Source organism: Postia placenta, assembly GCF_002117355.1.
Source record: "Postia placenta MAD-698-R-SB12 unplaced genomic scaffold POSPLAscaffold_8, whole genome shotgun sequence".
NCBI lineage: Eukaryota > Fungi > Basidiomycota > Agaricomycetes > Polyporales > Adustoporiaceae > Rhodonia > Rhodonia placenta.
Genome location: NW_020169839.1, coordinates 1,376,101 through 1,403,922, shown reverse-complemented (window position 1 = coordinate 1,403,922; position 27,822 = coordinate 1,376,101). Strand labels below are relative to the sequence as shown.

Sequence of the window (27,822 nt, the reverse complement as noted above, 5' to 3'; positions counted from 1 at the left end):
TCTCCGGACATCAGTGTCTGAGCATGAGACCATCTGAAAAGCCGTCTGACCTGTATTGTAGGCAAGTATTCGAGCATCTGCTCGACTACCATGACTTCCCACTGCGCTGTAGTGCAGCTTGAGCAGCCTCGGCGAGGGCCTGCTCATTCGCTTGCTCCTGATAAGTCATGTTTACGGTCGACTGTCTTGAAGTCAATCTCAGTCGTAGAACTCACCTCGTTTTCCTTAAGCTGCGTTGCTTCTTGCGCTGCCAGAGCCTATTGGTAGCATGAACTGTTAATAGATCGCCGACACTGTAGCACAGTCATCCTAACCTCTGAACATAGGCAACATAATCAACTTCTATAGTTCAGGCGCATACTACCTCACTTGCCTTTTCCCCTCTGCAGAGTATCCCGGTGCACTACGCCCATCATGACGATCCCCCAGACGCTCAGCCCGGCGAGAGAATAGACGAGTGCGCGGTGGAGGATATCGCCTATGGACATTCGCAGTCTAGGTGGTGTCATGTCCGCTAGCCTCGGCGTTGGAAGTTACGAGGTCTCTGTGAGGTCTTCTTTGCAGAGTCTACCGAGACCCTCGGTTCACGTTCAAACGTGGTCGACAGTCGAATCCAGGCCTACGGGCGAGCCATCGACAGGGCATTTGTCCATCTAATCTTATCTTGAAGCTTGAATTTGTACTATACTCCTCCCGTGCAGAACTACTTACTTGAATTCTACAATCGCGACTATGCACTTTCGGAGACGGAAGCTGGGATAACGATTGCTGTACTTATTCAAGGATGCAGGCTTTATCCATCCTTTCCCCCTTATGTCAAATGCTGCTGTTACCGACGGACCTCGAAGACATCGTACTCCAGACCATCCAGTATACCCTCGTTCGAGATCTCCACGTTTGCGACCTTTGCATGCGGTGGACCCGTCCAGAGTGCCTTTTTGCTGTAAACATGCAGCACCGCTCAGCATCGGGTAGCGGCACCACTATGCGGGAGGGACTCAAGAGCACGCACAATCTGTCTAATGCCGACTCCGATCCCTGAGCCACACCCTCAACATTACCTCTCTATGCACGATATACACCATCAGCACTCATCGTAGTTTGGCGACGGATCAGCTTGCACACCTCGTCGTTTCGAATCCATCCAACCACTCCAGTATCATGCGCAATGCCTTTGGAGAATGCTCGGAAGTAGACCCCTTGTACTCGCCCGCTCACTAGGAAGTGGAAGGATCTGTAGCTCATGACGAATAAGCTGGTGTATAGTGCAGAGTGTATTGATAACGGGTGTTTTGAAGAAATTGGACTGTGAGATCGTCGACTTTATACGATGCGCTTCGGCGCGGATGACATCATACTAGCAGATTTGACTGACGAGATTGCTCGTCCAAGCCGCGAATAAACAATGGTTATAGAGCTACTTATACATGCCTACGTCCCGTTGACCTACTAGATATATATATTGTCCGTTTGCATTGTATACTACAATGGTCATGCCCGCTTTACAGCTGTGTCAATCCGCATCTCGAGCGTACACCCCCGCCATCCGAGCAGCATACACAGTAGTCCAACCATCAAATCGACGCCAAGAGCCGATACCCTTCCGCACACGAGAGATAGAGATAACGCAACCTGCGCACTAACCTTTGCCACTGCTAACCACGGACAAAGCGCATCCGGCCACGCGTTCCCCCACGGCACGGCCCAAGCGCCAGCCTTTGCCACCATATAACGCGCCTGCGGCGGTGGCAGCGCGCACATCGCTTTGCCCCCTACATCCAACATCCAGCATCTGCACTGCACACCCCCTAAGTCCACATACCCGCAGCAGCGCCAAAGCACCCATGGACGCCTTCGCACACCCATACGCCTACACCTACCCACTTCCGCGCGCCCGCGGGCGTGTACACAAGCCAAAGCCACGCATCCATCACTCACCACTTGCCGGTCTGCTCACGCGGTGGAACCACCGCCACGCAGACAAACAGTTCGCCGCCGAATATGGCACACCGCCCTCAAGTTCGAGCGAGGTATGTGCCACTCGTGAGTGCGCCACAGCAGCGGACTGAGCGACAGCGTGCAGACCCCACCGAAATCGGTGCAGACGCCGGGAGAATGTGCTGGCTCCCTTGTCAGAAAGCACGCGAAGATGCTCACGTCCAAATTGCAGCATTTCCGTGGGCTGCTGCGCTGCGCGCAGATGGACCTGCGCGAGGCGAGACAGGTTAGCGCATTGGCGGAGGATCTCGAACAGACACTCGCCATGGTCCGGACGATTAGTCCCTTTGACACAGAGACGGACGCCCCGGTCCCGTTGCACGAATGTTTGGAGGAAGCTGTACCCTGGGCGGTATATATCACTGATACCCGCTTCGCATCGCCGCCACCACCACATTATACCCAAGAAAGTGATAGCGAGCAAGAATTACCGTCCTCCGAGACATTGTCCTCTACATCATCTACATCCCCTAGGTCCTCAGCGGTGTCTTCGTCCTCCGCGTCCTCTGCGCGTTCCAGCCCTGAGTCCCAGCAGCAAAAGAACAACGTCTACACATACCCGTACGCAGAGTCGCAGTCCGTTCCACCAACCACTTCATATACCCAAGCACGCGCGACTCACTCACCGCTCGTGCTCGCCCCTTCGCCGCCGCAGTCACAAGCCCCCGCGCAAAGGCCTCCACATGACAGGCCGACCGAAGTCTACTGGGAAGACCTGCTAAACCCTACCCCAGCACCCATGCGCATGGAGATCCCGCCGCTCGCCCCAGACGAGTACTTCATCGAGCCCGAGGGGTCCAACCTCCTCGCTTGCTTACGTCCAAGTGCCACCCTGGAGCCGCCAGCAACTTCGTCGTCCCGATGGGTATACTATCCGGACGGCAAACCTGACGGCAGCATCCAGGAAAACAATAGGACGGTACGCAAGCACAGGGCGTCCCCTCGCGCTAGGGGGTCTGCGGGTGCAAATCGACGGACTCGTCACAAGACCAGGGATGCAAACTCCTCCGACTCGGACGCGGCCTACCGCGGCGATACAGAGGAGGGTCGCGAAGGGCAGCACGGGCCCGTGAGAGGCCTGTCCAAGGATCGGTGTACATCGCGGGCGCATAACCGCTCACGGCAGCCAAGAGAACGTGCCTACTCACCGTATCCGTCCACATCGCCGCGTAAGACGAGCCGATAGCAGACATGAACGCCTTCGTCGTCGTTTCTAGAGCTCAATAGTTGCTGTATCGCTCATGTAAATGTTCCACAACTAATGCGGAGCGCGTCCGAGTTGACAATGTGCCGTCCGAGTCCATTGCCTACGGAGTAAGATTGAGGCGCATGGGTATGAGAGGAGGAGGATGCAATGTGTGCGTGAGGGACATCCAAGAGGAGGACGCAGTGGGCAAGGGAGTAACTGTCTCTCTCCGTTGGGAGCCATAACAATTATATACTACCACAGCCAACACTTTATAACAGGTGAGATGGCCGAGCGGTCTAAGGCGCCAGACTAAGGCTTATGTGGTTTATCTGGTCCGAAAGGGCGTGGGTTCGAATCCCACTCTCATCAGTCCACTTTTTTTTCGTCTAAATGCTTTGCCTTCATGTCCCACCACCCACACACCCAGGCTCCTTCCCGCCGTCTTCGGGAGGTGAGGGGGACTTCATTCGAGGGCGGAATTCATGCTAAGTCCCAATAGCTTAGGGAAGATCATATCATAGATCCCATCACATATATCACGTGCACTATTCAAAATTTCAAACTCCACAATCTTAATCCCCCTCACCTCCCTGTGACGGCTGGCACAAAACATTGGTAAACAGCGGCGCTCGGAGGGTAGTCCCCTCGATTGGGCGACTGGGCGCTTCATGAAATATGCTACCTACATGACATAATTAAGATTCGCATAACCTCGATTTGAATCTCCTCGGGCAGCGTGGCTGATGCTAACACAAAGCGCACATGAGGCAAAAGATAACGCAGGCGGTAGGCATCCCTGTACTCCGTACGAAACGCACTCCAGAGACTGACACAGTGCGCTTCATCCCAGATAATACTGATGATCCGAGATGCAAAGTCTTGGTTCTTCCATAGACGTTCAAAGCCCCCGCCCTCCTTCATCAACAATTCGGGATTGATAACTATAGCGCGATACTTCCCGTCTTCGATATCCTGGCACACCGTTGAGGTACGTCAGCCATATACTATTGGTTTAACAACATACCTTGAACAATTGAGGTGTTGCTGTCTCTGCGCACACAGATACAGCCTTGATACCTACCAACTCCAGCTCGGCTACACTCTGCGTTCCGAGGATATTAAGTGGCGTCACTACGATCTGTATTCCATCCTCTCGGAACAATAACGGCATCCAGAACGTGAGTGTTTTTCCCGCACCCGTTGGTGCAACACATATAACATCCTTTTCTGCCCTTAGGATCTCGCGCGCCACCTTCGCCTGCCATTCGCAAGGGTCGCGGCCCAGCTTTGCAAACGTCTTCTTCCGGATAGCATCAATAGTCGGCAAGGAGGGCTTGTTTAGAGACATCGCAGGCAGCACTAGTGTTCGCGCGCACCCATGCTACCACTCTGTACTCTAGGCAACGCAACCGCATGTCCATTTTGACGGAAACATATATCATATCATTTAGTTCTATGCTTTTACATTTTGGCCGTGATCTAATACTATATGGAGTAGGTCCGGCTCCGAGCGCCGCTGTTTACCAATGTTTTGTGCCAGCCGTCACAGGGAGGTGAGGGGGATTAAGATTGTGGAGTTTGAAATTTTGAATAGTGCACGTGATATATGTGATGGGATCTATGATATGATCTTCCCTAAGCTATTGGGGCTTAGCATGAATTCCGCCCTCGAATGAAGTCCCCCTCACCTCCCGAAGACGGCGGGAAGGAGCCTGCCACACACCCAGCCTTACACCAAGAATTCTTTCGAGCCATGTCGTCAGGGATCCGTCGTTCAAATATTTCTCTTGTCAAAGGGTACAACATCATTACCGTTGCATGTATTCATTCGATGATATTTGCCCATCGCTGACACTCATGTCACACACACGATCTCCACAAGAAACGATGATGATATTACACAAATGAACGTAAACGATAGAACAAATCGAGACTACATGACAGCATGGTAAACAGCAAGCGACCCCGTGGTGCCCACCATTCACGCTGTCGCGTTGTTGAAGATGAGCAGGTTGGGCGTGCCCTTCGGCACTGTGTTGAGGACGTTCTCAGTCGCGAGCGCAATCAATGCAAGCTTGAGCTGCTTGGGCGTCAGTGTAGGGGGCAGCGGGACGGGGGCGATGGCCTCCTCGACGAGCGCCGGCGGCGGGAGGAACGTCGCGACCCAGCTGGGTAGCACACGGTGTGCAAGGGCGTAGATACCAGCGAACGACGGCGTCGCGAGCTGCTCCTGGAGGGAGGCGGGCGTCAGGTCGGCTGCCACATGCGGGTTGAACGTCGTGCTGGGGTAGATCGAAAGGAGGTATGCTAGTATGCCAGCAGTGTGGGGGGACGCCATCGACGTGCCAGACAGCGTGGCGGTGGCGTTCTCATTGCCGATGTAGGTGGAAAGAATGTTCAGACCTGCTAATGTGTGAGCCAGTGAAGCAAACCTAAACTGATGAAAACGCTTACCAGGGGCGAAGATATCGACACAAGGACCGTGGTTGGAGAAGTAGGCCCGCTCATCACCGAGCGTAGAAGCACCGACAGTGATGGCCTTCTCAGCAGCAGCGGGCGAGTTGCCACAGGCATCCCTGTTATCGTTGCCTGTACACCGAATTAGGAAACCTAGCCAGTGATTTCATGAAGATTTCTTACCAGCAGCAACAGCAAAGTGAACACCATTGTCAACAGCGCGGTTGACAGTGTCGTCCAAAGCCTTGGACTTGCCGCCACCGAGGGACATGTTGGCAACAGAACCCTTGTGCGACGTCTTGCCAGTCTCCTGAAGCTCCTTGAGTGCGGCCGCAGCCTTGGCCTTAGCTTGCTTCGCAACATAGACAACACCTGCAACGACGTCACTCATGGTGCCGCTGCCGTTGCTGCCAAGGACCTTGACGGCGATGACGTTGGCGGCTTTGGCAACGCCGTACTTGCGGGAAGCGATGGTTCCAGCGCAGTGCGTGCCGTGGCCGTTCGCATCCTCGTCGACATCGTTCTGAGGGACAGTGAGGCCCCAGCTAGCGCGGCCCTCGAATTCGGTGTGTGCAACGTTGACACCCGTGTCGATGACGTAGACATCAACGCCCTCACCACCATGCGGGTCGTACTCGTACTTTCTGAAGGTACCAAATGTCAATCTGGTGCGGTGACTTATCCGTGCAAGACCCTAAAGCAAAGTGATTAGCATTGCTATGTCATACGACAAGAATCCACAAAATATTCGAGATATCTGCCAGCCAAAGCAATTGCAGCCAGCGAGACCCCTGATCACCAGACAAACCGACAACCCAACCTGCCCAAGAACAACTAGGCGATGTAGTCATGACAGTCTAGTATTAACGCGTGTCCAACAACGAAGGTTTCACAAGACACATCGTCATAGCAGTCAGTGGTCACCAATGAACGTCTTTTGAAGACCGGATGACAGTCGGTAGTCATCCGACTGCGCGATGATCCCAGTTTGGACATGACAACGGTCTGGAACTTACCCAAGGTGCGTTCTTCTGTGTCTTCACACCCTCGGCACCAGCGTCGATCTCGAGCGTGCGCACAATCTGGTCCATCTCGATGTACTCGACCTCAGGCATCTGTCGTATCCGCTCGACGGTGCCTTCACTGAACTTGCCGGAGTAACCCTTGATGTGACCGTCATACACATGACGGAGGCCGCCCTCGAGGTCGTCCATGAGCGGGTGCGCCTGCTGGACATTCTGCAGGAAGTTGAAGTGGTTCTGCATAAGCGCAGACGGCAGGTCGTCGCGCAGCATGACGATGTACGAGTTGTTCACCGTTCCGTGCGGGTGGTCCGCAGCGACCAGGGGCGCGAATGACAGCGACGCCCGCTCGCGTGGTAGCTCATAGGGGTGCGTCGAGAGCGGGGTCGCATACCCCACCGCAGCGAGCGAGAGGGCGACGAGGGAGGTAGCAAGGACTGAAGGCATGATGATCGTCGACTCGGACGAGGGGACGGTGCTGTGCCAGAGCGTCGCCCGCGGTTGATAACGGGTACGCGTACCGTATTTGGTCGTGTATATACTGTGGCTGACGCCATCTCCCCGCACCACCCCAGTAATGGTCATAACTGACTCAATACCCGCCACTTATCGCACTGCTTTACTTCCCGAAACAAGCCCGCTATGCTGTGCGAGCACAGTGAGCTCCATAGAGACGGTCCACCTCAGGTCCTCGCCCCCGACTCTACTACTCAAGTACTCACATATCGTGTGCCCGCTATTTACAGAAGAAGCAACGTCCGGCGCATATACGGGCGCTCCGACAAGCTACCCCACGATCCGCTGAATTGGTTCCTCTCCGGCGCTTCTTTCCCACGCCCTCGTCTTCAGCGGCGCGGGGCGTTCGCGGGGTAAGACTTGGCCAAGCTCATGTATATTTCTCTCTCGAACATACGCAGACGGGCTGCTGGTCATCAGGTTCAACGATATCCCTGCCAGCGTACACGGGCCGCGGGAGTCCGACACTGTTACCCGAGCAACCCCAAAACAAGATAACGAGTGACTCCGAGCGCGGATACTGACGCCGTCGGCATCAAGTTGAGACCATACCACGCAATCTGTGACCATCTGCAGCTGCCCAGGGCGCAAAGATTCCCGTGTGGTCGTGAGAATCGGGGGCAAAGCTGAATGTGGTCGACACCAGCTGGTTTCGGGTCGTGGTGATCCACGTTGTTTCCCAGATCTATGAATTTTGAGGCTGGCAGATGACATGGTACGTGTTGAACTTTATCGCGACTAAGGAACCGAATTGAGGCAGGAGCCGGCATGCTACTGACAGATGAAAAATGCATTACAAGCTGTGTTTGTTCTTACACAGAAACCAGTGCTTAGACACGAAGCAGGTGTTAAGTTGATAACTGACACAGCGTCAGTATGGCTAAGGAGCTGTTGGATATTTCCCTACTCGCATGCCCTACATCTGCACCTTACATGACGTCCTGGATGCTGCAATCAGAATGACTGCAAAAGCTCGAGGCTCGTATTGTAGGTCTTTTATATGAATGTCCTGACGACACGTCCAAACATCATCGTGCTATAGCATCCCCCTCTTTAGAGAAACCAATATTCATCAGACAGGTAAAGTCGACCAATGTAAGGTACGCTCGTGGTAGGCGGAAGTCTGCTATGGTACGGTAGTCGGGAGGAGTACCCTGCTTTTCGAGATGCACAATGACTGAAAGTCGTATAATATTCCAAAATCATATTCAGAATCCAGCGGTGGATCTTAATCGCAGTGCTGACCTCAGACCAGGCACTGACTTAATACTCTTGGTCCCACTAGAACGTTCAGTCCGCAAACATGTAGTCCAGTTATTTGGGAGTTTACTTTTGGATACGGCCTTGGAACGCATTGACCTTCACTCCTCATCCGCTACGGTGATTTTCTCTAAGATGCTACGGTAAACTTGGATGAAATATTGGTCACTGGTCACGATCCTATTAATATACACCCAAGTGCCGCGAGAGACACGTTGATTCTGCAATCTTATCTTTGTGATCTATGAATAATCATGGCTTGGCAGTCCTTCTGGAAAGGATGATGCAGTTTGCTATGTCGTCGATGTTCGAGTGAGGCTCAGTGAGCAGCTTTAGTGCAACGGTTCAATCAGGGCTTCAGCATTACTGACCAATCAAATTGGGCTGGATTGATGGCGGTCGGCGTCAAATTCGACAATTCGGCGAAGCGCGACATTGCCCGTTGAACACCGCCCAGCTTTCTGCGACGCCGACCTGCGTCGACCTGGTCTGTACCGAGTACCCCGCACACAGATATCTGTACTCTGCTGTTACGACGCGTAACGAGACTTACCAGCACTAATCATCATCGACGCAGCAAGCCGCATCCGTACCTCTTCGGCATCCAACCGCACCTCGGTCCATGAGCCCTCTCTTCTAGATCGTCACCTCCGTGATAAGCTAGATGGATTCACCTAATCACACTGCACATAAGGACGACGCGGACCGCAGGCCCTCTTATCGCACACTCTCTGACCGTGCTTCCGCCGCCTCGTCGCTGCGCGCCATGTTCTCTGGAGCGAGCACCCCCAGCGGCGTCAAGACACCGCGCACGCCCGGGCTGCACGAAGGCGAGGAAGCACGACTCCTCGTCGGAGGGAGAGACGTAGAGGCAGGGCCGGCTGAGTATGGGTCAAGAACACTGGGTGAGTGTGTCGCCTTGGATGGTCTGTTCCGCCGCTTTGAGGCTTTGGGCTGTCGCTGTGTTACAGCTGCAGCTGGAATTGCCGTTGAATGCTGCCCTCTGGGGACGTTGAAAAGCTGCCGTTAGCTGCCGTCCGAGCTCGTGAGACAAGTCAGACCCTGAGAAGTAGAAGTAGTGCCTCGAGCGCGCTCATGCGGCTCAGAGACGTGCTTCGAAGTCCCGAGGTGGTAGTGCCCTCGCATATGCTGTCGAGAGTTTGCAGCCGGTGTTCGCTTTGTGCTCTATATTACCTGGCTGAGGAACATGGCCCCGTTATCTCCTGCCTAATTTTGGAACGCGCTACCCATTGCGCGTTGGTTTCGTGTGGACTCAGGTTGTCCGGTGTCTGGACAAGTATGGCATCTTCCCATTATATTTTCATTTGGTCCGCTGCTATTACGCCTGGAGATGACTCGCAGAATTGAGAGACTTGCTGTGAGCTACTGCGCTTCGCGCGTCTCCTCGTGTTTCCCATGCTGCCTCGCCTCAGGAAGCGCTAGAATCCTTTGGCTGGTATAATCTATGACAGCCAGCGGCGTCGGGCGTATTGGAGGTGTGCCCGCCTCCTCGGTTAGGCGACAGACTTGTTCGCGTTATCTACTTGTATGCCGACACTCGTTTGTCAATCCCCAGCGACGTCGAAACCGGTCTCATCATCGAGGGCAAGCTGCAATGCTATGGTCGTACCTACAACTTAGGGCGTCGGCGTCCAGATTGCTGGCGGACCTGAGATCTGTACAGCTAAGCTGAGGTTTGCGTTGCTACCCAGGCTCCGGGAGCGTGATGCGACACCCGAAACAAATGCCTTCGGGGAATACATCGCGAATCTATAGCTCTATGCACTGTCTCTTTGATAGCCGTCTCTTTGTCGTGTCCTCCTTGCCGTCAAATACATGTGTATATGTCAAATATCGTGATTTTAGCTCCATACTTCTCTTGTACAAAATAAGCTGGAATAGACAGAGCACTGACGTTCATCTGGCTGTGCAGAACCTCGCCCCAAACCCCCGGTCCGTCGCAAGACATCAGTATGGGCAAAAGTAAATTATTACGTCCCCTCGACGGCTTGGATACCCCGATACTCTTGGCCGCTGTGAGCTCTTATGTCCTGTCTTCAAATTGAATTCGTGTTAACCAGCGCGCCAGACTCGGCGGTGATATGCTCGCCGGTCTCACAGTCGCCTGCATGCTTATCCCACAGTCTGTATCCTACGCGACATCGCTTGCGCGTTTGAGCCCCATCACCGGTCTTGTGCGTACCTCTCGCCTGTGACCTTGTGTATTGATGTGGTGTGCTGACGATGTGATGTTCACTTTAGTTCTCTGCGTCCATACCAGGGATTATATATGCGCTCTTTGGGACATCACGTCAACTGAATGTCTCGCCTGAGGCATCGCTCTCGCTGCTGATTGGGCAGGCTGTCGATGACTTCCTTCACGACCCCCATTTTGCACATTACGGCCGTGATGCGGTCGGGTTGGCGGTGTCGACCGTGGTCACATTTCAGGTATGTGCCCCGGATATGGTTTGTGCCGCAGGATGTATCTAAACGTGGTGCATCTCGGTAAGGTTGGCTTGTTTAGTCTGCTACTGGGCCTTTTCCGCTTAGGCTTCATCGATGTGGTTCTCAGCCGAGCGCTGCTCCGTGGGTTTGTCACCGCAATGGCCATCGTGATCATGATGTAGGTAGCGTCGACAGATGGTAGCATATGCGTGCTGAAGTTCAGATTATTGTAGTGAACAGTTGATACCCATGTTCGGCCTAACAGCGCTTCGGGGCCAGTACCAGTTGCACACCACTCTTGACAAGATTCTGTTTATCGCGGAGAATGTATGGCATCACGGACACCGGCTCACGATGCTGATCGGCTTCGGGTCACTCGCCATCCTGCTACTCATCCGGAGCTTCAAGGGCTTCTTCAAGCGATACATCCTGATATATCGTCTTCCGGAAGTGCTGCTTGTGGTTGCTGTATCAACAAGTGAGCGCATCGAATCAAATGCGCGCGGGCAAAGCTAATCAACACCCACAGTCCTGTGCGACAAATTTGACTGGGACGAACGTGGAGTCGAAATCCTGGGGAGTGTCCCTGTCACCACTGGTCACTCGCTGGTCCACTTTCCTCTACACAAATCTACGCTGCGATATTTTCGGCGGACGACATCGCTCTCGGTGTGAGTCCAATTCGGAGTGGCATCACACTGCCATCAGGACTAAGGGGCGTTTGCCAGTGTTTGTGTCATCATCGGATTCCTCGATAGCATCGTTGCCGCCAAGCAGAACGCCGGACTGTATGGATATAGCATCAGTCCCAACCGTGAACTGGTCGCACTCGGTGCTGGAAACCTGGCTGCCTCGTTCGTACCGGGGACATTGCCGGCATTTGGATCTATAACGAGGCGCGTCTCGCTCCTATGAGTATTTTTGCCGCCAATGTCGCTAACTCACTTGCAGGTCAAAGATCGCGGGCGAGGTCGGCGCGCGGACACAGATGGCCTCGATGATCTGTTCCATTGTGGTGCTGCTCGCTGTGTTCTATATTCTGCCCTGGCTGTACTATCTTCCCAAGACAGTACTGGGCGCCGTGTACGTCTGATGTTTCCATGTTAGTTGACTAGATTCTCACCCTCAACTTCGACGAACAGAATCTGCTTGATAGTGTTCTCGCTACTGGGTGAAGTGCCCCACGACGTGAAGTTCTATTGGAAGTAGGTCTTCGAGTTCATCTATCGCACCTTCCTGTTAATCTTCATACTGTGTAGACTTCGCAGTTGGGTGGATCTCGGGCTAATGACTCTCACGTTCGTATTGACCATCTTCTGGGACCTTGAGCTTGGCATCGCTGTGAGCCTGGTCATCTCGCTATTACTTGTCGTACACCGGTCCTCAAAGACCCGCATGACCATATTGGTACGTGAGTCTGCTATGCGCATCAGACTGAAACCTAAGACAATTACTGTTAGGGCCGCATCCCTGGCACTGATACATGGAAACCAGTGGATGAGAACCCGGAGGCGCAGGAAGATGCTGCTGGTGTGTTGATTGTGCGCATACGGGAGAACCTTGATTTCGGTATGTTTTGATACGCAACCCCAGAAGCTAAACGTGTGCTAATGTAGACCGGTTCATCAGCGAACACTGCGCAATTGAAAGGTGCTGATAGTGGCTACTGTCAATGTGCTACTGGCTGACCCTATCATGTAGAACGTCTACGTAGGTTGGAGCTGTATGGCGTCACGAAACATCACCCATCGGACGAGCCGCGGCGCGAGAGCGCCGACGTCCTCGTCTTCCATCTGGCAGATGTGGACAGCATCGACGCTTCGTACGTTCTATAGCCGCATGCTTTATGACGTGCCTGACGTCGGTCCCACAGTGCTGCCCAGATATTCTACGAATTAGTCGATACATATCAGGTCAGTGCCGGTCGGTGCCATATTCGAAGTCAGAACTTCCCGCTCATGGGAGAGTTGGTGTCATATAGAGCCGAGGGGTAGGCCTGTACATCACGCATTTGAAGAAGGGCCCGCGGGAGTCGTTCGAGCGCGCCGGGATCATCAAGTTGCTCGGCGAGGATGCTTTCTGCAAGGACGTGGCAAGTGCAATGCATCTCATCGAGCAAGCTGCTCGGGACCGACGCGAGCCATCAAGGTGGTGACCGCAGTGCGCCCTAACGACCGACGACCTACATGCCTATGTTCTCACGCAGATCGAGTAGGCAGACTTTGATGCACATACAATGCCACACATCCGCATACCTGACGACGGTCTGTCATATGGCCTGTCAGGAGCAATCTATCTAGATCATGCGGCTCTGAGTTCATGAGCCATACCGCGTAGCCCCCAATCGGCGGAGCAGAGAGCAAAGGTGAGGCTCTGACCTGCCACCAACAACGAATCATAATTGAGACTGCGGACGGCACAAAAGTTCAGTTCGCCTTATTAGTCAGCGCTTAGCCCCCACATGGGCGTGGGTATGCATCCAGGTCGGTAGGCTGGTTTGCTGCATGTAGGCATTCGACATGGGAAGCAAGCACAGGTTGTATACGGGCGGTGCCTGTCCACAGATATCTATCTTACACTCCTCCTCGCGCGGATATACAGTACAGAGCGTATCGTGCAAGTGCTGCAATAACAATAAGTCACGACTAAATGCACTCTACCGCACGATGCGGGAAAAACGAAGCACATATATGGCGAACGGATGCAATAATAACGAAGGTTGGAATCGTCGAGGTGTCGTAAGGAATGCTTATAGTGAACGTCCATTAAGCGCAACCCAAAGTCTACTCAGATGCTCGTCTCGGGAACCTGAAAGCCTTGCCAAAGTGAAATCGCAGGTGATGACATTGCTGTGGGACAGCGCTCGCTAGAGTCAAGGCGTCACTTGAAAACCGTGACAGCCTGGCCTGTGCAGAGGACAGCAGTGTCAGCGCGATCAAAAGCATGCAGAACAGGCCCGCTACGCACCTCGCCCAGATTAAAATCTCCGCTTTGCGCGGTATCCGCGGGAACATCCGCGATTTTATTACGGTACGACAGACGCGGCACAGGCCGGCGCGCGACGGGCTCGTTGACAGACTCCCAGCAGAGCGAGGTCATCGCCTGCCATGGATTGCGCAGGAGCTCGTCGTCGAGCATCATGAGGCACGACTTATCGAACGCCTCAGATTTAGGGAGAGGTGCAACACGCTCGAGCTCGGCCTCCACCATGCGGAGTGGGTCCTCGACCGGCGATGGCTGGGGTGCAGACTTGATTTCAGGCTCAGGCTCAGGGAAAATGGAGGACGGGGCAGTAGATGCGGTCGACGCTTTGCGTCCATGCATAAATAGGGAAGCCGAATCAGAGAACACAGAACTCGCGGAGCTGGCGGACGAGGGCGTGGGGCTGGCGGGGCGCCTGGACACGACGTCGGCTGGGGCAGAGACGGGCTCTTCCTCAATGTCATCTGGGACGGGGCCGGCGGGCGTGCGGGGACTGAACGCGGTGGGAGGGGCTTCGCAGAGGGGGGTGAAGAGAAAGCCCCGCTCGTTAGCGTCCCAGTCTGCGGTGAACGTGAACGATGTTTGCGGGGTCGGACCTGCGGAGAGGCCGGGCGTGGCCAGTGGTAGCGGCGACGCGGGCAGGACAAGGGTTATGCCACTGACCAGTCCTCTCCGGCGCATCTTCTTAATGTTCAGGGGAGCTACCGGGACAGCCTGCGGATGAGGTTAATCGCAAGTCGCAGTACCATAGACAATGCACATACTGGGGCAGCCTTCCTCGGGAGACGCAAAGGTTGAACCTGTCTGTTCGTGATCCCAGAGAACCGCACGACGTTTGGTGAAAGCCCAAGCACAGGGGAATCCAGCATGCTCCAGGCACTGTCCGTACTTGACGGAGATGACACAAGGCCGACGGAAAGCTCGGGTCGCGCGGCGACCATGTCCAGCGAATTCTCAAAGCGACGTCGACAAAAGGCCATTGCAGGTATTGCAAGGCAAAAGACGTGCTAATAAAAAGAGAACTCGAAACAGAATAAACGAAGGGCGAAAGGCGAAGGCGAAGATGAGTGACCAGTCGCGGGCTTCTTAAGGTGTATGTTGCTAGAGCAGGATCACAGGGGTGAACCGATGACAGTTGATGGGCGTGGTAGCGACGCACGAAGACGGTCAGTGCAGATTGGTCGACGGTATATACGATGGGGGATGGCGTAGACACATTCTGTGCCCATCACCCGCTAAGCGGCCTCTTAGCGTGATCGAGGCGGGTGATGTGGACATTGAGCTTTCGACAAGCGAAACAACCTGCTCACACCCCAGTCCATATGCCATCCGCGAGAATCTGCGGCGTCACATGATTGTTGCCCGCCGTTCCCAGCGTCAAGGATGTCAATGATGATTGACTGAAGACAGCTATAGCTGGAGTCGAGTAGACATATCAATCAATACACTACCGATGGGACCGCTATGCATGCTTCGACGCACCAACCAATCAATTTCAGTTTAAATGCGGATAGGCGCTCCATATATTGCCGGAGTCTATTGGGGGCTATGTAACCAGCGACGGATCGTGCGGGACGGGTGGTGTCCTGCGTGCACTGATACAAGAATATTCAGTACGGCATCCATAAGGTAGCATCAGGAAGAAAATGCACGGGCCGTTCACCATCCATCAGATGCGGAAAATGCTGCACGAGGGGTAACACAGAAGCACCGGGGACCAGGATTTAGACAGAGTATCAAAACAACAGCATGACGATCAATTCCAACTGAAAACCCGCGATCCCGCACCGACGCAGGTTGTAGCTTAGCGACGTCGTTTTGAACATTGCCGCACGGTGCACTTCAGCTACCATTCTTGATCCTCCCAAGCGATATGCCATCCCTTCCCTCGGCCATGGTGATGGCCTCTCCGAGCGCCCCCCACGCCTTCATGTCCAGCTTGCGCCATCTATCCTTCTTATCTTCCTTGCGGTTGGCCCGAGGGCCCGAAGCCATGGGCTTGGGCTGATAGTACTCGGACATAACAGGCAGCTTGGGATTCCAGTAGTGCGCATGTTCGTACGCGCCCAGCCTGGTTGCCTGAAACTCGTGCTCCCGCTGGAGTGAATTCAAATTGGACGTAAGGCGGTGTGCGAGCCCGCGCGACTGTGCAGAGACGGCCAGCAACGATAGGGTGTTGTCAACTAAAGCAACCATGTCAGATTGTGTACAGCGTCAGTCAGTCCGGCACAGCACTCACTCCTCCGCTCCCAGACGCAATACCACCTTTCGAGACGTCGCCTCTCGGGGTCAGTAGTACTGACAGAAAGATGACGGCGAATCACTTGAGCGGCGACCTCAAAAGTTGGTCGCCATAAACGTCGTATTCTACTACATGCAGCACGCTTGTGCAGAACAGATGCAGCCGCTGTCCGTAGGAAAAGTCGGTACAAACCGGTGAATGTTGGAGGTAAAATGATACTCTCCATGTCGGCAGGAAATTTGCGAGATATGAACGAGCTGAAACCAATGAAGAGGTGTCAACTGTGGACGTTACAGACTGACTTGCGAAACTAGGGAATCCCGAGTTGGTAGAAGTTAGTCACGTGTTCCGTGACGTCTCAGAATTTTGGCCCTACAAACTCGGTCCAGAGTCTTCCTTAGTCTTCAAAGCACGGCTGTGGCCAGAGTGCAGTGATTGAAACAACTTCCATCTGGCGCATGGTTTCGGTACTATATGTACGTTGAGTTTTTTTATTGTAGCTCGTGAATTCACAAAAAGGTTCTCTGGGCCCGTTGAACAAGCTTAGCCATTCATCGGTAGTAGTATTACTTCGACCCCTCGGTAGGAATCCGGATCTCAGGCATTGCACGATATCCGGATGACACTCGACATGTACACGAGCGAACATTCAGCGCTCATACTCGGGACAGGCCTGTCAAATGTTGTGTTCACGAGCTACGGTACGTAAATGCGCTGGAGCCCGGCCAATGTCAAGTATGCATAAAGCAAGCGTTACACGTCGAGCTGAGCGTTGCGGCTGCTCCAGTCCTGTCATACCGCGAGTCCGGGATCGACCACAAGTGCAACCCCTTGATCACATCATGATACGTATGGGGTTCTTTGTGGACCTTGAATCTTGATGTGGACTCCCAGCCGCGCCACAGGAAGGCAGGGTACCCGCATACCCGCGCACTGCGGAGCCGTTCTACGCCAGAGATACATTCAATGCGCGCGAAGAGGTTCCATTACTTGTTAAACTTCTGTCAGCGCATGTACTGCCCCACGATGCGCGGCTCACGCTTCGCACGTCGACGCAAAGCAGTCGCATCTGCCGGCTCTTGCGTCTCGGAGAACCTAGACTCCGAGGCGTCGCCGAACGCCACGACCTCATAAGAGGATAAGAGGTCGAAGGCTGCGCAGGTATATGTTTTCTCATTTCTGCTCGGCGGCGCGCGCCGCCGAGCGGGCCTGAGACGCCTGTCATGCCTGGCTGTTCACGTTTGTCTAATATCTATCAAGCTATCAGGTCATCAACCTAACTGGAGTATACGAAGTACCTACCCTTGACCTGGTGCTAGCGTTTTGTCTGATCCATGGGCAGCGGCGGTGTCACCTGCGAACACATCTCAGCTGTTCTTACGAATCTGTGTTCGTTGCCAGACGGATGCTAGGGACGGATACTAGGGCCGAACGTCTATGGGCGTCACCTAGTACGCCCTGCTTATGCAATACTGGTCAGACGATGATCTCCATCCGAGTTGTACGGCCAGGTGCGTGCATGATGGTCGTGCCCTTCTCTTTGTGGGTCGTCGCAATATACTTCTTTTTTGTATAATATCTTTGGTCGACTACCGCCTTCATCGCTTAGTATTATAACCTACTTTGAGATGTGGGGCAGGAGGACCTACTACGGCTGGGTATTTCCTATCGTCTCAACATCGATAAATTTCTCTGCAGGAACTCACAAATAGACCGGGTTAGAGAGTTGAAGACTGACCTCTCTAGATCACTTCACCACCGGGCTCTATGAGGCAATGAGGAAGGTCGCAGACAGCAATGTGGGACACGAGCATCTGCCCTATGTGATGGAGCGACGAGCCTACTACGGAAGCTTAACCACAAGTTCTATGCGAGGGTAGGCTTATCCTTGTTGGGCTTGCTGCGCACTGGGTGCGCGAACCACTCGTACTCGTCTCACCACTCACGAGAACAAAGGTGCCGCGAGCGTAGTGGCGGACGTTCTTTGTATTCATGATGGTGTGGCGGGACAATGGATGCGAGCCACTGGTCACTGAGCCAAGCACAATATAAAGGAGGGTACACGGGTGATTCTGTTTCAACGTCTCTGACTGTCCTCGTCTTCCTGCTTTCGGGAATCTGTAACTCTAACCTCCTATAGCTTCCCAGTTTCAAAGAATTCGCAAAACACAATGATCGGACGTGTCAACTCGCCAGCCCTTTTCTCCACGAACGGGCCCGCCGGCGGGTCCAATACTGTTTCTTCGTTCCACCAGGCTGTGGCACATACGCCTTACGACGCTGTGCGCCAGGATATTCTATCAAGGGTCAGTTCGCGTTATTACATGTATGCACGGAACAGCTTTGACTTACTTTGTCATAGCCACTATCGCCCTCTCTTTCCCTGACGCATACATCCGCATCAGACACGATGTTCAGCCGACTCACGGACTCGACGGGTGGTTTCGGCAACCGCATGGACGACTTCACCGAGACGTGGACCAGCGTTTCAGACACGATGACATCCTCTTCATCAAATTGGTCGTCAGATATCCCGGACAACGAGGTCGATGATGTGGCGGAAGCTGAGCCTGAGCCGCCTGACGTCGTCCAGTCATACCAATTCCGCGGGGTGTACTTCGACAGCGTGCGGACGATCGTAAGGCCAAATCCGCGATTCGCCGCGAACGCGAACATATACCCAGCGATGGGGATGGCAGAGTCCAGCGTGTCGCTCGCTACGGCAATAGACTGGGCAGAAACTGCGGTGCCGTCTGGCGTCACCTCGATGTCAGGCAGTTCAACTCCCGAACGGCCGTTGACGCCTCCAACTGCTATGGATGCTGTTGAAGCCGCGAGGTGCGTGGCTGAGCAAATTGCGGTGCGGCAGCACTTCGAGGAAGATGTCGAGTTCCGTGACCACGAGTGGCTCCTCGAACAAGCGGGGTGTGGCCGTGTTGAGATATGGGTTACAGAGGAGCACAGTATGGAATATCCTGACAGGCCAAAGGTCTTCTCCCTGCCTTCGAGTCCCCGCCACTGAACGCAGGGGGGCGTCGACGTCAAGAGACGATCGTCCTACATCACCCTCCTTTTATTCTGCAGCGTGCTTTGTTTCCTAGTTCTGGTTTCGTATCAAGCCTTTCTGTGTGTAATGTATTGCCAAAGCATTGTTCAGATACTGCACCGTGCGAGTCAAGGGCTTTGACTCGGCGCCATTCAACGCCGGATTGACCCATCGGGATCTGCCATATTAAGTAACTACGGCGCATTCCCACGTGACTGACTGACTTGCTGTGCCAGGCGGGCACATCCTGGACCTGGATACGCCTCTACCCTCTCCTTCCCCTCTCATAACCTTTCCTCACCCAACAACGAAATTCAAGGCGGAGGCATTGCTCTGCACTTCGGCCAATCGCGCCTGTACACCGCTGGTCTTGTCGCGGCTTACCTAATTACTCCAGACCCACGGGTACTCATCCGACGGGCTGTTCAGCGCGCGGCTTTGCTTCCGTCCACGCAGCACCCGATCCTCAAGTGATAAGCCGAGACCATTGTTCACGCCTTTCTTTGTCCTCATCCGACCTCTGGGACAGGCCTAGACCAAAGTGGAAGGCCGCGTTGGCGCGGAGTCACTACTTTGTGCCACTCTCACCCATCCCTTCTCGCCTTTGTTCTGCCACCCCCAATACCTCAGCCACCTAGTTGCGCCTTTGCGATGGGCATCGACGGTCCAAGCGCCGACATGGATGCTTCTGAGTGGGAGATAGTGGCCCCCGAGTGGTGGAGGACCTCGTTTCGCTCTATCTCATGGGCGTTTCCACCGACGAGACGGCAACGTCCTCAATCGCGGATGCCAGTCTTCAAGCCCCTCATCGCAGGATCTGGGAGCTACGCAAGGCCCCCGCATTATCACGATCTGCTGCATAGGACCAGGCGGAGAGAATTGGTGCAGCAGGTTACAGAGGAGGAGTTGGAGCCCAATTCGGCGCTACCAGGTGTAAAGTGCGCTGAAGAGGCGATCAGGCCGTACGAGATCGACGTCGGAATCCGGTCTTCTGTGGACACCCCGCGGGTGGACTACCGCCCATTGTTTGCAGGCCTCATCGAGGAGGAGGAGCTAGCGCTGGCACAGCATCGATGGAACGAGCAGGTGCAGGGTTTACTCGGTGGTGTCCTCAAGCCGGCGACCATCTCAATAGAGATTCCGTCGTCACCAGGGCCCGACGCAAAGCTGTGGGACCCTCTCGACAGCCCATCCAGCGTCCCTGACCTGGACACCGCCAACTCAGAGCTTTCAGTCGAAAGTGACCCGCTACCGACAACTCCACGAGGTATGCACGCACAGATCCCGGCATCGATCCTTACTGGCGATGTCGCCTCTCCCCACCCCAGCAAGCCGCTGAATGCCGCAGCGGTGTCTTTTATCCCGTCGGCACCCACGCCCTCGCCACCCAATTCACGGTCTCCTGACTCGGCCATCCACTCACCATCGCCGATTCACGAGTTTGCATTCCCCTCCCTGACCGCGGACAATCCAGCGGCCTCGCCGGCGGCGCGCAAGCGTCTGCTACTTCAGAAGGACCCCGAGGGGTTCTACCACCCGGTCGAGGGGTCAGAGAGCCGGGTTGATAGCCACTCGACCCATTCAGTGACGCCCCGCCGGGCGTCTGCGGACCTACTCCCGGCTTTCCTTGCAGATGGCGCGAACACGGCGCGGACGCGTAACCGCATGCCCTCACGCACCCGCGAGATGGTAGATCGCGCCCGGTCAGGGCGTCTAAGCAAGAAAGCGGGTAGTAAGGGTAGCAAGGATGCTACTGATACGTTCCCCCCGCCTTCAGTGTCTCTCACGGCCAGCAAGCCAAAGGAGAAGCCGAAAGGGGAAACCTCGCGGACTGCTGCTGAAGGTGACGGCTGGATTCGTGATGTTGCGTCTGATCCATGCCGTACTGAGGATGGTTGGATTGCAGGGAATCCTGTCAACCCCACTCAGGCGACCGCGAATCCACCGCGCACGAACGGGCACAAACGTCAGCAGAAGCAGGGACACAAGCGCTCCACAAGCAGCACGTCGTCCTTGACTGGTTCGGCGTCGGGTTCAAGCGGGTCTTTCTCCCCCGTGACGCCGTTGTCGAATTTCGGGACGCTACCACAGACCGCGCCGTCGTTTGCGCAAATCCAAGCCGTCCCTTTCGCCGGACCGCCGCCGTACATGCAAGCGCAGCTGGAGGCGCAGATCGCCCAGATCCAGGCGCAGCAGTGGCAGATATACGGGCGTGGCATCGGCGCAACTGCGCTTGCACACTACGGCCCGCCATGGGCGTACTTCCCCGCTGCTGCCACCGCGCCGCCGCCATCGCTATACAACGGGGCGAAGGGTGTCGGCATGATGGGTGTGCGGTGGTGAGTGCTATCTTGCCGTCGGAACGAACTCATTGCTGACGAATACTTTGGAACGTGTAGATGGTCTCCTCTCCGGCCTTTGCGGGCCTTGCATTGTTTCATTCGTAGTAGTTTTCGTTCACATATGCTGCCCTTAGCGAACGTTCCTCTCATGCTCTTCTCGCCGTTCAGTTATTTGATATAAGTAGTTTATACAGTTGCGGTGCCGTGAGTGTATCTGGTTCACTGTAGACAGTTCTGGGAGCTCTGGGACCGGCCCGCACGTCTTGCAATCGGACTCTGGTGTCTTGTGTTATACATGCAATGTTGTACAGTTCGAGAACGCGAAATAATATGTATTGAAGTCCCAAGTGAGTTGATGCATCTGTTGTGTTCGATGGCACATGCGCCCCCATGGCTTCGGCGAAAGTGAAGGACCATGCACGTTCATACATTCAGTTGGTGCTACAGTACAAGATCTTCTCTATACAATAATGTGCAATCATCTCGTGTAGCCGTTGTGGCATGCGGAATTTACCAAGTTGCTGCGTCCGTTATGTATTGCGAACGGTTGCCGGACACTTGCAGTTGACGGACCCTGTGTCTTCCCATTGCTGCTTGCATGCTTAGTCCAGGGGGGATCATTCTCCTGCTCTTGTGGCGCCTTCGGCCGCGACATACGTGCCTGCTCAAAAGTGCGAATCAGAGCATCGAGATCATCGGCGTCCGAGATGAGGGCATCGGGTTTTGTGCGGGTTTGCGACAGGACTGTCTGGGAGAGCTATGTTGATGTGACACATCAGAACCCGCGCGTGATTTGTAGGCAAGTACCGCACATACCCGTATCGCCTCAGAGTCATATCGTTGGGCCTTACGAAGTTTGCTCGGGGCGGGCGGGCGACGGCGTTTAGGGCGCAGGGAGGGCTTTGCTAGGCTGGGAGCCGGTGCCTCGTAGTCCGCAGTGAGGGAGATGTCGCCGTACGCCGTGAGGGTGTCAGGTTCGTCGTCGCTATCAGCCAAGCTTCCCATTTCTGCGTGAGGCTCGCGCGCGGAAGACAGCATGTCGCACGATGGAATGGCGTGTGCCTGCCGAGCGGGTGTCTAGTTACCATATCAGCCTGCATGACATTCCTGGAGGGATGCATATACGCACATTATCATAAGGCATAGTCTTGAGGCAAGTCGCACCTGTGTCGATTGTTACGCCCAGTAGTAGATAAGTCTTACGTTCAGGCATTTTGATTCCGGCCAGGACTGAGACCAAATCGTGTCCGACCACGAAGATCGCGATCGCAGGAGGACAAAGGACCGGAACGTCCTGATCAAGCTCGAGATAGGCAGAACATGAGCAAATAAAAGAAGGGTCAGGTAAATAAATCATAGTAACGAGCCGGGCAATAGAATCTCATGCTTAAGAATGACCGCCTTGCGACTGGACATAGCACCACAAGAAGTTGATTCCCATGCAGAGTCCTTCGTTCACTTAGACGTATGGACTTATTCTATACAGAAACATTTCGTCTCTATCAGCCATAGCAGGATGTAGAAGGAGGAACCAAGGCGGCCTGAGTGAAATCAAGAGTCAACCACTGAGAAGTCCGCGGAGAGAATGAGCGCTCGACAACATGAGCACGTGATCGCGTTTGTTGCGCCACGGCGCGTCGCGTCTCTTGAGTCTGTCATCTCTGGGACTGCGAACTTTTGAATTTCGCACCCTTCTGGCTCTCACAACTCTCACCTCTTACAACAGAAGTTATCTCTCCCGCAACAGAGAGTTAGGCTCACATATAAGATGTCGCATCGCCTGCTTTATCGCGGTGCTCTCACTTTGCCCGATTCACATTTACTGCTCGATGGCGTCAGCTTCACGGCGGCGCTTTCTACGGGGGAAGACGAGATAGGGAAAGATTCCAGCAGGAACTTGGGATTAGACCTGCTCAACCACCCGCTTGCACTAGCTTTGGAGAGTATGCGTGGTCGACCGAGCCTGCACTTTCTTGGCGCAATCAAACTTTCGGAGGTCTGGATCGACGAGAAGAGTACAGGTGTCGTCAGCATGTAAGTCTCACATGAGATTCATGCGAATGATGTGGTTTATGTAGCGCCACTGAAGGGACGTCCATCCACAAGCAAGCCTTACCAGAATGTACTTCGAGACGTTGTTCTGCCTGGACGGAGGCATCACTCCATTCGGCAGGAGTGAGTACGGCTTCCGTATAAGCCTCAGCGATAATGGTGCGTCTGTTAGTGTTGCATATACTTCAACCTCTCAAAACGGCCCTGGGTAAGATGATCCAAGTGCGAGCGACATCCTCGTATACGCTCAGGTCTCGGCAAATGACTGCGCTGCTAGCATGATAGACCATCCATCAACCTCAAATGCACCGTCAGAGCCGATACAAATTGTCGCTGCTCGCCTCCTCCCTGGTCCACCTCCTGCACCCGTACCAGCTCGACCAAGACCCGACGACCCGACACCTCGCATTCCGCCCTCTGCCCTTGCATCGAAACGGAAGCGCGACATATCTCCCGCAGGACAAGATAAACGAAGCAGAACCACAACGGATAGGGGCAAGGAGAAAGCCACCGCTAACGACATTGACGCGGAGGCGTTGCGCAAAGCGCGTGAAACGATGAAGCGCATGCCGAAGCCTTCGACGACTTCGACTGCAGCACCAGTAGCCGCAAGGGCAAATGGCAAGGAGAGTAAGAGGGGGGAATTCAAGGTTCCCAAAGTGCCACAATGGACTGAATCAGTACCAAGTCCTATGGACGACGGGGATATGTTCGGGGCAGGCTACGCGGCGGGAACACCGGCCCAATCTCCGGAAGAGCAGGAGAAAACGAATAAAACGGCAAGTCATTCTCCGTTTGTCGTCCGACCAGGCATGCTCATGTGTGTCCTCAGGTCGTCAAGCAGGCTACCGTACGCTGTCTGGCGGATCATGCGATCAACAAACAGCATCCAGAGTTCAACGACCTATACCAGACCATCTATCGTGGAGCATCCTTTGCCCTGGTGGGTGCATCCGCTTACTTTCAACCTCGGCCTTCCTGACGTTCCGGCTGTCGTCACTCATAGCGATCGCAAATGCGCACAGGACCTGTGGATTTGTGGTCCGTCTACAAGTTTGTGGACGCGCATGCAAAATTGTACGTGCTAAGTCCAGCCTAGGACAACCTGCTATATCAGCGATCATCATCTGCTTTCTCTCGCTTTGCTGCCAACCTTTCTTGCTTTCGGACAATTATACAACAATTCTCGTCAGTTGTACATTACATCACATCAACACATATAGGCGAAAAGCAATTACAATTAATTGTGATTTCTTGAGGTGCTATGATTTTTTGAACTTACCTTGATCTGACCCGGAGACCACGGATGCCATCGCAAGACGCTGAAAGGGCTGAGAATGCCCGTCGTGTTGCTCCGCACCCACAATAGACGTGTATGTAGATAAAGTATTCTAAACAAATCTGTCAGAACCACTTCCCCCCCATGATCTTCCAAAGCCGCTCCCGCATCGAGACCCGGATGCGCTCCTCCTCCTCCTTCTCCCGTTCACGCTCGCGCTTCTTCTCTTCCTGCTGCTGCTCCGCCACAGCCGTAAGTTGTGCAGGCAGCGGCGTGCGCGCGACGTGCCGCGCCTGTTCGAGAATGCGCTCGCGCCGCGAGAGGCCGACCTTTTGTGGGGGCGGAGGCGCGGGAGTGTGCGTGTCTACTACCGATGCGGTTGCGGCGGAAGAAATCAGGTCCTCCTCACCCAAAGCTGCAGTCTGCTCGACAAGCGAAGGCGCCAGCGGTTCGCTTGCTTGAACGTCTCGGTCCGGTACGTCAAGCGTTTCCGCTTGCACCGTGCTGTCCTCCGGCTCCTCCTGAACATCGATACCGCGCTTCCTCTGCCACTCGCGCACTATTTGCGCGCTCTTGGTGCGTGCCTGCCGCATGAAGCGCGTCTTGTCATCAATCGCGCTGTCTCGCGGCGTATAGAAGCCACCCCATGCGCCGAAATGCTGGAAGACCCCGATGTCTACGCGGGAACGCGTGTCCACTGCGCCCGGGATCAGGACAGCCGTTTCTGCGGGGAAGCGCTTGGTCAGACCGGCCTACGATGCGGAGGAAGGAAAGGTGTCGCACTTGAACGCTCGACTCTGACGTCGACCGTCACCGTCTCCTCTACCACCGCCTCGTCTGACTTGAGGACATCGAGGGACTCTTGTGTTGGGTCCACGTAGTTCTGGGGCTTCAGAAGCCGGTAGAGGTCGTCGAGACCGACGCCACCCTGGCGTGTCGAGTTCACGAGAGGTACCTCTATTTTCAGGACGGTAGGGTCCCGCGGGACACGGTCCATGGATTCCGAATCCGCAAAGCGTGCCCAAAAGTAGGGTAAATATATATTTGGGACGTTCGTGTCCTGAGCGAAGAAGAGTGTATGGTCAGCACCTTCCGGCGCATGTGGCGCACAGATTCCATGCTCGCATGTAAAGCACGACAGCTCATGACTGGGCAAACTCACCCGGCCAACTTGGTACTCTCGTATACGCCCAAACTGTCGCTCGAGTCCTCGAATAATTGCGTACAGTTCTACCATCGACGAGATGCCGTCCCATGGCCGCACAAATATTGTTTGCAGCCTCGTGCTGACATTCTTTTCATGCATGGTTTCTGGACTAGATGCATGCAAGAAGAGGTCCGCCGACGAGGATGAGGCCTCTGGAGCAGCCTCAGTTTGCAAAGCTCGTCGAGTGCATTGGCAGAGAGCCGCGCGTGAAATATTAGGTCGCAAACATAGCCCCGCAAGTCTAAGGTCAGCGGGCAGCATGCTAGTCGAAGTCGACGCTGGCGATGAGCTTGAGAACTACGCTCGGCATCAAGACCTGCAATACGATCGAGTCACGTGCGCTATGCGATTGTCTTTTGACTTGAGCTTCAGGAATCGGGGCACTTGAGAATCTTTCATTATGATTTGATGTTGAAATTGTATGTTTTTGCTGCTGCAGCACTCGATATTTCCTGAAGAATTGTTTGTGTTTCGAGAACATCAGCGCTGATATATATATTGTGGTCTTAAATTGGTGAAGTCAATCAAGTCGTGAGAGACAATATCTTCCAATTATACCATCAAGCTGTCGGATGATAGCCCTCAACTATTTGCCACAAACCTCCCTAAGTAGCCGCAATTCATGGCACAGGGAATACTCCACCACGCCGCCTCCAAGTTCCCGCTTTGCGCCTTACAGACAAGCCCTTAATGCTTTGGCAGAACGCACGCGCACCCCGCTACCATCGCTTGTATTCTCATTTGCAATCCTTCACGAGATCACGGCTATAGTCCCCCTCATAGGCTTCTTCTATGGAGCACGCACGCTGAAAGCGGGAGACAGGCTCATAGCATCACTCCCCGAGCGCATCGATGATTCCGAGTTGATAGCTCCAGGAGAAGGCTGGATGGCGGCCAAGGGCAGGGAATGGTGGAGGGAGGGCACATCATGGGCTGAACGCGTCGGAAGGCGGTATGGCATATTCGGATTTGAGAAACGCGATCATGGCGAGCAAGTCGGGGGTCCCGTGAAATCAGCGGTTGCAGGAGGCGTCTCAGCCGACGTGGCAAACGCGGTGGTTGCATACTGTCTAACCAAGGTACGTGCCTTCGACTTCCAAGTATGCAGCGAACGCACTCAGTGCTTATGATCATGAATATCAAGGCATCCATGCCCGCACGCGTTGGCGTTTCCCTTTATTTGTCTCCAGCGTTTTCCCGCCAGGTGGTCGAGCCTGTACGCAGAGCAGTCATCCGAGTGTTCCAACGTCAGTCCAAGTGATTGTGTAGGGGGCAAAGCCTTCGATACCTATGATAGCACAGGAATTTGAACTCTGGGCTCAGGTTGTGTAAAATGACAGAGTATCAATATGGGTTATTTATGAATATTGATATCCAACATCCCGGCACCGAGTGTTTGCTCTCAGCAAACGGATCTCATCTAAAATCGATCAGAATTTCCATGCCAGAGAAAACCTCCGGCCGATCGACGCGCCACTAGGAAAGCGTGCGAGTATATGCAGTGAGTCCCTCCGGGCGGCGGCTATACAGTGTATTAACACAGACGCATACACAGCACGACCTGCGAATGTTCGTGTTTCTGAGCATAGTTGGCTAATTCTGTAGCAAGCGAACCCTGAGTTGGCGATTGGATTGCCAATACATGAGTCCATCCGACAGAGTGTGAACGACCGACTTTAGCACCAACATACGACATGTGCTTGCGGCCAATGTAAAGCTCGCCGCGATGGTGTGTTGGGGTCCGGGTGGACATTTCTTATAATCTCAGCCGATCAGCGACAG

General features: G+C 54.4%; 12 protein-coding genes and 1 non-coding gene across 13 annotated transcripts; 6 read left to right on the top strand and 7 right to left on the bottom strand.

Annotated features, from left to right (window-relative positions):
• Window positions 1–85: 85 nt before the first annotated feature.
• POSPLADRAFT_1145055 (hypothetical protein) lies at window positions 86–1,245 on the bottom strand (the record flags this gene model as incomplete). The annotated part of the gene is made up of 6 exons (XM_024485756.1): window positions 86–185; window positions 216–293; window positions 370–478; window positions 838–941; window positions 1,013–1,065; window positions 1,126–1,245. 6 exons carry the CDS (start codon window positions 1,243–1,245, stop codon window positions 86–88), a joined length of 564 nt encoding a protein of 187 aa, XP_024338498.1.
• A 599-nt stretch (window positions 1,246–1,844) lies between these two features.
• On the top strand, window positions 1,845–3,184 carry POSPLADRAFT_1046986 (hypothetical protein; the record flags this gene model as incomplete). Its single annotated transcript, XM_024479172.1, has 2 exons — window positions 1,845–2,030; window positions 2,084–3,184. 2 exons carry the CDS (start codon window positions 1,845–1,847, stop codon window positions 3,182–3,184), a joined length of 1,287 nt encoding a protein of 428 aa, XP_024338497.1.
• Window positions 3,185–3,464: 280 nt separating this feature from the next.
• Window positions 3,465–3,556, top strand: POSPLADRAFT_t87. The gene has a single exon. It is a non-coding gene; the product is annotated as a tRNA-Leu (tRNA).
• Window positions 3,557–3,865: 309 nt separating this feature from the next.
• POSPLADRAFT_1143987 (hypothetical protein) lies at window positions 3,866–4,535 on the bottom strand (the record flags this gene model as incomplete). Its single annotated transcript, XM_024485643.1, has 2 exons — window positions 3,866–4,159; window positions 4,269–4,535. The coding sequence occupies 2 exons, from the start codon at window positions 4,533–4,535 to the stop codon at window positions 3,866–3,868; spliced, it is 561 nt and encodes a 186-aa protein (XP_024338496.1).
• A 633-nt stretch (window positions 4,536–5,168) lies between these two features.
• POSPLADRAFT_1144438 (hypothetical protein) lies at window positions 5,169–7,113 on the bottom strand (the record flags this gene model as incomplete). The annotated part of the gene is made up of 4 exons (XM_024485696.1): window positions 5,169–5,593; window positions 5,642–5,776; window positions 5,828–6,338; window positions 6,688–7,113. The coding sequence occupies 4 exons, from the start codon at window positions 7,111–7,113 to the stop codon at window positions 5,169–5,171; spliced, it is 1,497 nt and encodes a 498-aa protein (XP_024338495.1).
• A 1,993-nt stretch (window positions 7,114–9,106) lies between these two features.
• Window positions 9,107–13,148, top strand: POSPLADRAFT_1066254 (hypothetical protein; the record flags this gene model as incomplete). Its single annotated transcript, XM_024482053.1, has 16 exons — window positions 9,107–9,347; window positions 10,376–10,478; window positions 10,532–10,637; window positions 10,705–10,893; window positions 10,956–11,068; window positions 11,124–11,368; window positions 11,420–11,561; window positions 11,619–11,786; window positions 11,842–11,973; window positions 12,033–12,095; window positions 12,150–12,297; window positions 12,351–12,459; window positions 12,520–12,540; window positions 12,592–12,712; window positions 12,764–12,803; window positions 12,872–13,148. The coding sequence occupies 16 exons, from the start codon at window positions 9,107–9,109 to the stop codon at window positions 13,043–13,045; spliced, it is 2,115 nt and encodes a 704-aa protein (XP_024338494.1). The 3' UTR covers window positions 13,046–13,148.
• A 263-nt stretch (window positions 13,149–13,411) lies between these two features.
• POSPLADRAFT_1074609 (hypothetical protein) lies at window positions 13,412–14,852 on the bottom strand (the record flags this gene model as incomplete). Its single annotated transcript, XM_024482727.1, has 3 exons — window positions 13,412–13,796; window positions 13,858–14,586; window positions 14,637–14,852. The coding sequence occupies 3 exons, from the start codon at window positions 14,850–14,852 to the stop codon at window positions 13,674–13,676; spliced, it is 1,068 nt and encodes a 355-aa protein (XP_024338493.1). The 3' UTR covers window positions 13,412–13,673.
• Window positions 14,853–15,672: 820 nt separating this feature from the next.
• On the bottom strand, window positions 15,673–16,374 carry POSPLADRAFT_1070318 (hypothetical protein). Its single transcript, XM_024482390.1, has 2 exons — window positions 16,112–16,374; window positions 15,673–16,055 (listed from the first exon to the last, which is right to left on the bottom strand). Exons 1-2 carry the CDS (start codon window positions 16,338–16,340, stop codon window positions 15,715–15,717), a joined length of 570 nt encoding a protein of 189 aa, XP_024338492.1. The 5' UTR covers window positions 16,341–16,374; the 3' UTR covers window positions 15,673–15,714.
• Window positions 16,375–18,285: 1,911 nt separating this feature from the next.
• Window positions 18,286–21,503, top strand: POSPLADRAFT_1046981 (hypothetical protein; the record flags this gene model as incomplete). The annotated part of the gene is made up of 4 exons (XM_024479171.1): window positions 18,286–18,420; window positions 18,477–18,952; window positions 19,397–19,630; window positions 19,799–21,503. The coding sequence occupies 4 exons, from the start codon at window positions 18,286–18,288 to the stop codon at window positions 21,501–21,503; spliced, it is 2,550 nt and encodes an 849-aa protein (XP_024338491.1).
• Window positions 21,504–21,980: 477 nt separating this feature from the next.
• POSPLADRAFT_1046980 (hypothetical protein) lies at window positions 21,981–22,715 on the bottom strand (the record flags this gene model as incomplete). The annotated part of the gene is made up of 3 exons (XM_024479170.1): window positions 21,981–22,259; window positions 22,319–22,564; window positions 22,632–22,715. 3 exons carry the CDS (start codon window positions 22,713–22,715, stop codon window positions 21,981–21,983), a joined length of 609 nt encoding a protein of 202 aa, XP_024338490.1.
• A 555-nt stretch (window positions 22,716–23,270) lies between these two features.
• On the top strand, window positions 23,271–24,777 carry POSPLADRAFT_1145444 (hypothetical protein; the record flags this gene model as incomplete). The annotated part of the gene is made up of 5 exons (XM_024485803.1): window positions 23,271–23,536; window positions 23,592–23,713; window positions 23,768–24,354; window positions 24,387–24,497; window positions 24,748–24,777. 5 exons carry the CDS (start codon window positions 23,271–23,273, stop codon window positions 24,775–24,777), a joined length of 1,116 nt encoding a protein of 371 aa, XP_024338489.1.
• A 181-nt stretch (window positions 24,778–24,958) lies between these two features.
• Window positions 24,959–26,301, bottom strand: POSPLADRAFT_1144180 (hypothetical protein; the record flags this gene model as incomplete). Its single annotated transcript, XM_024485667.1, has 3 exons — window positions 24,959–25,557; window positions 25,590–25,893; window positions 25,996–26,301. The coding sequence occupies 3 exons, from the start codon at window positions 26,299–26,301 to the stop codon at window positions 24,959–24,961; spliced, it is 1,209 nt and encodes a 402-aa protein (XP_024338488.1).
• Window positions 26,302–26,612: 311 nt separating this feature from the next.
• On the top strand, window positions 26,613–27,301 carry POSPLADRAFT_1145256 (hypothetical protein; the record flags this gene model as incomplete). The annotated part of the gene is made up of 2 exons (XM_024485780.1): window positions 26,613–27,119; window positions 27,185–27,301. 2 exons carry the CDS (start codon window positions 26,613–26,615, stop codon window positions 27,299–27,301), a joined length of 624 nt encoding a protein of 207 aa, XP_024338487.1.
• Between the last annotated feature and the right edge of the window lie 521 nt (window positions 27,302–27,822).

Bases quoted from the DNA above. Each gene is read 5' to 3' on its own strand.
- POSPLADRAFT_1070318 (XM_024482390.1), bottom strand. From the start codon at position 16,340: ATGGAGAGTATCATTTTACCTCCAACATTCACCGGTTTGTACCGACTT. The intron at 16,056-16,111 runs GTGAGTGCTGTG...TGGTTGCTTTAG, and splicing joins TTGCGTCTGGGAGCGGAGGA to TTGACAACACCCTATCGTTG.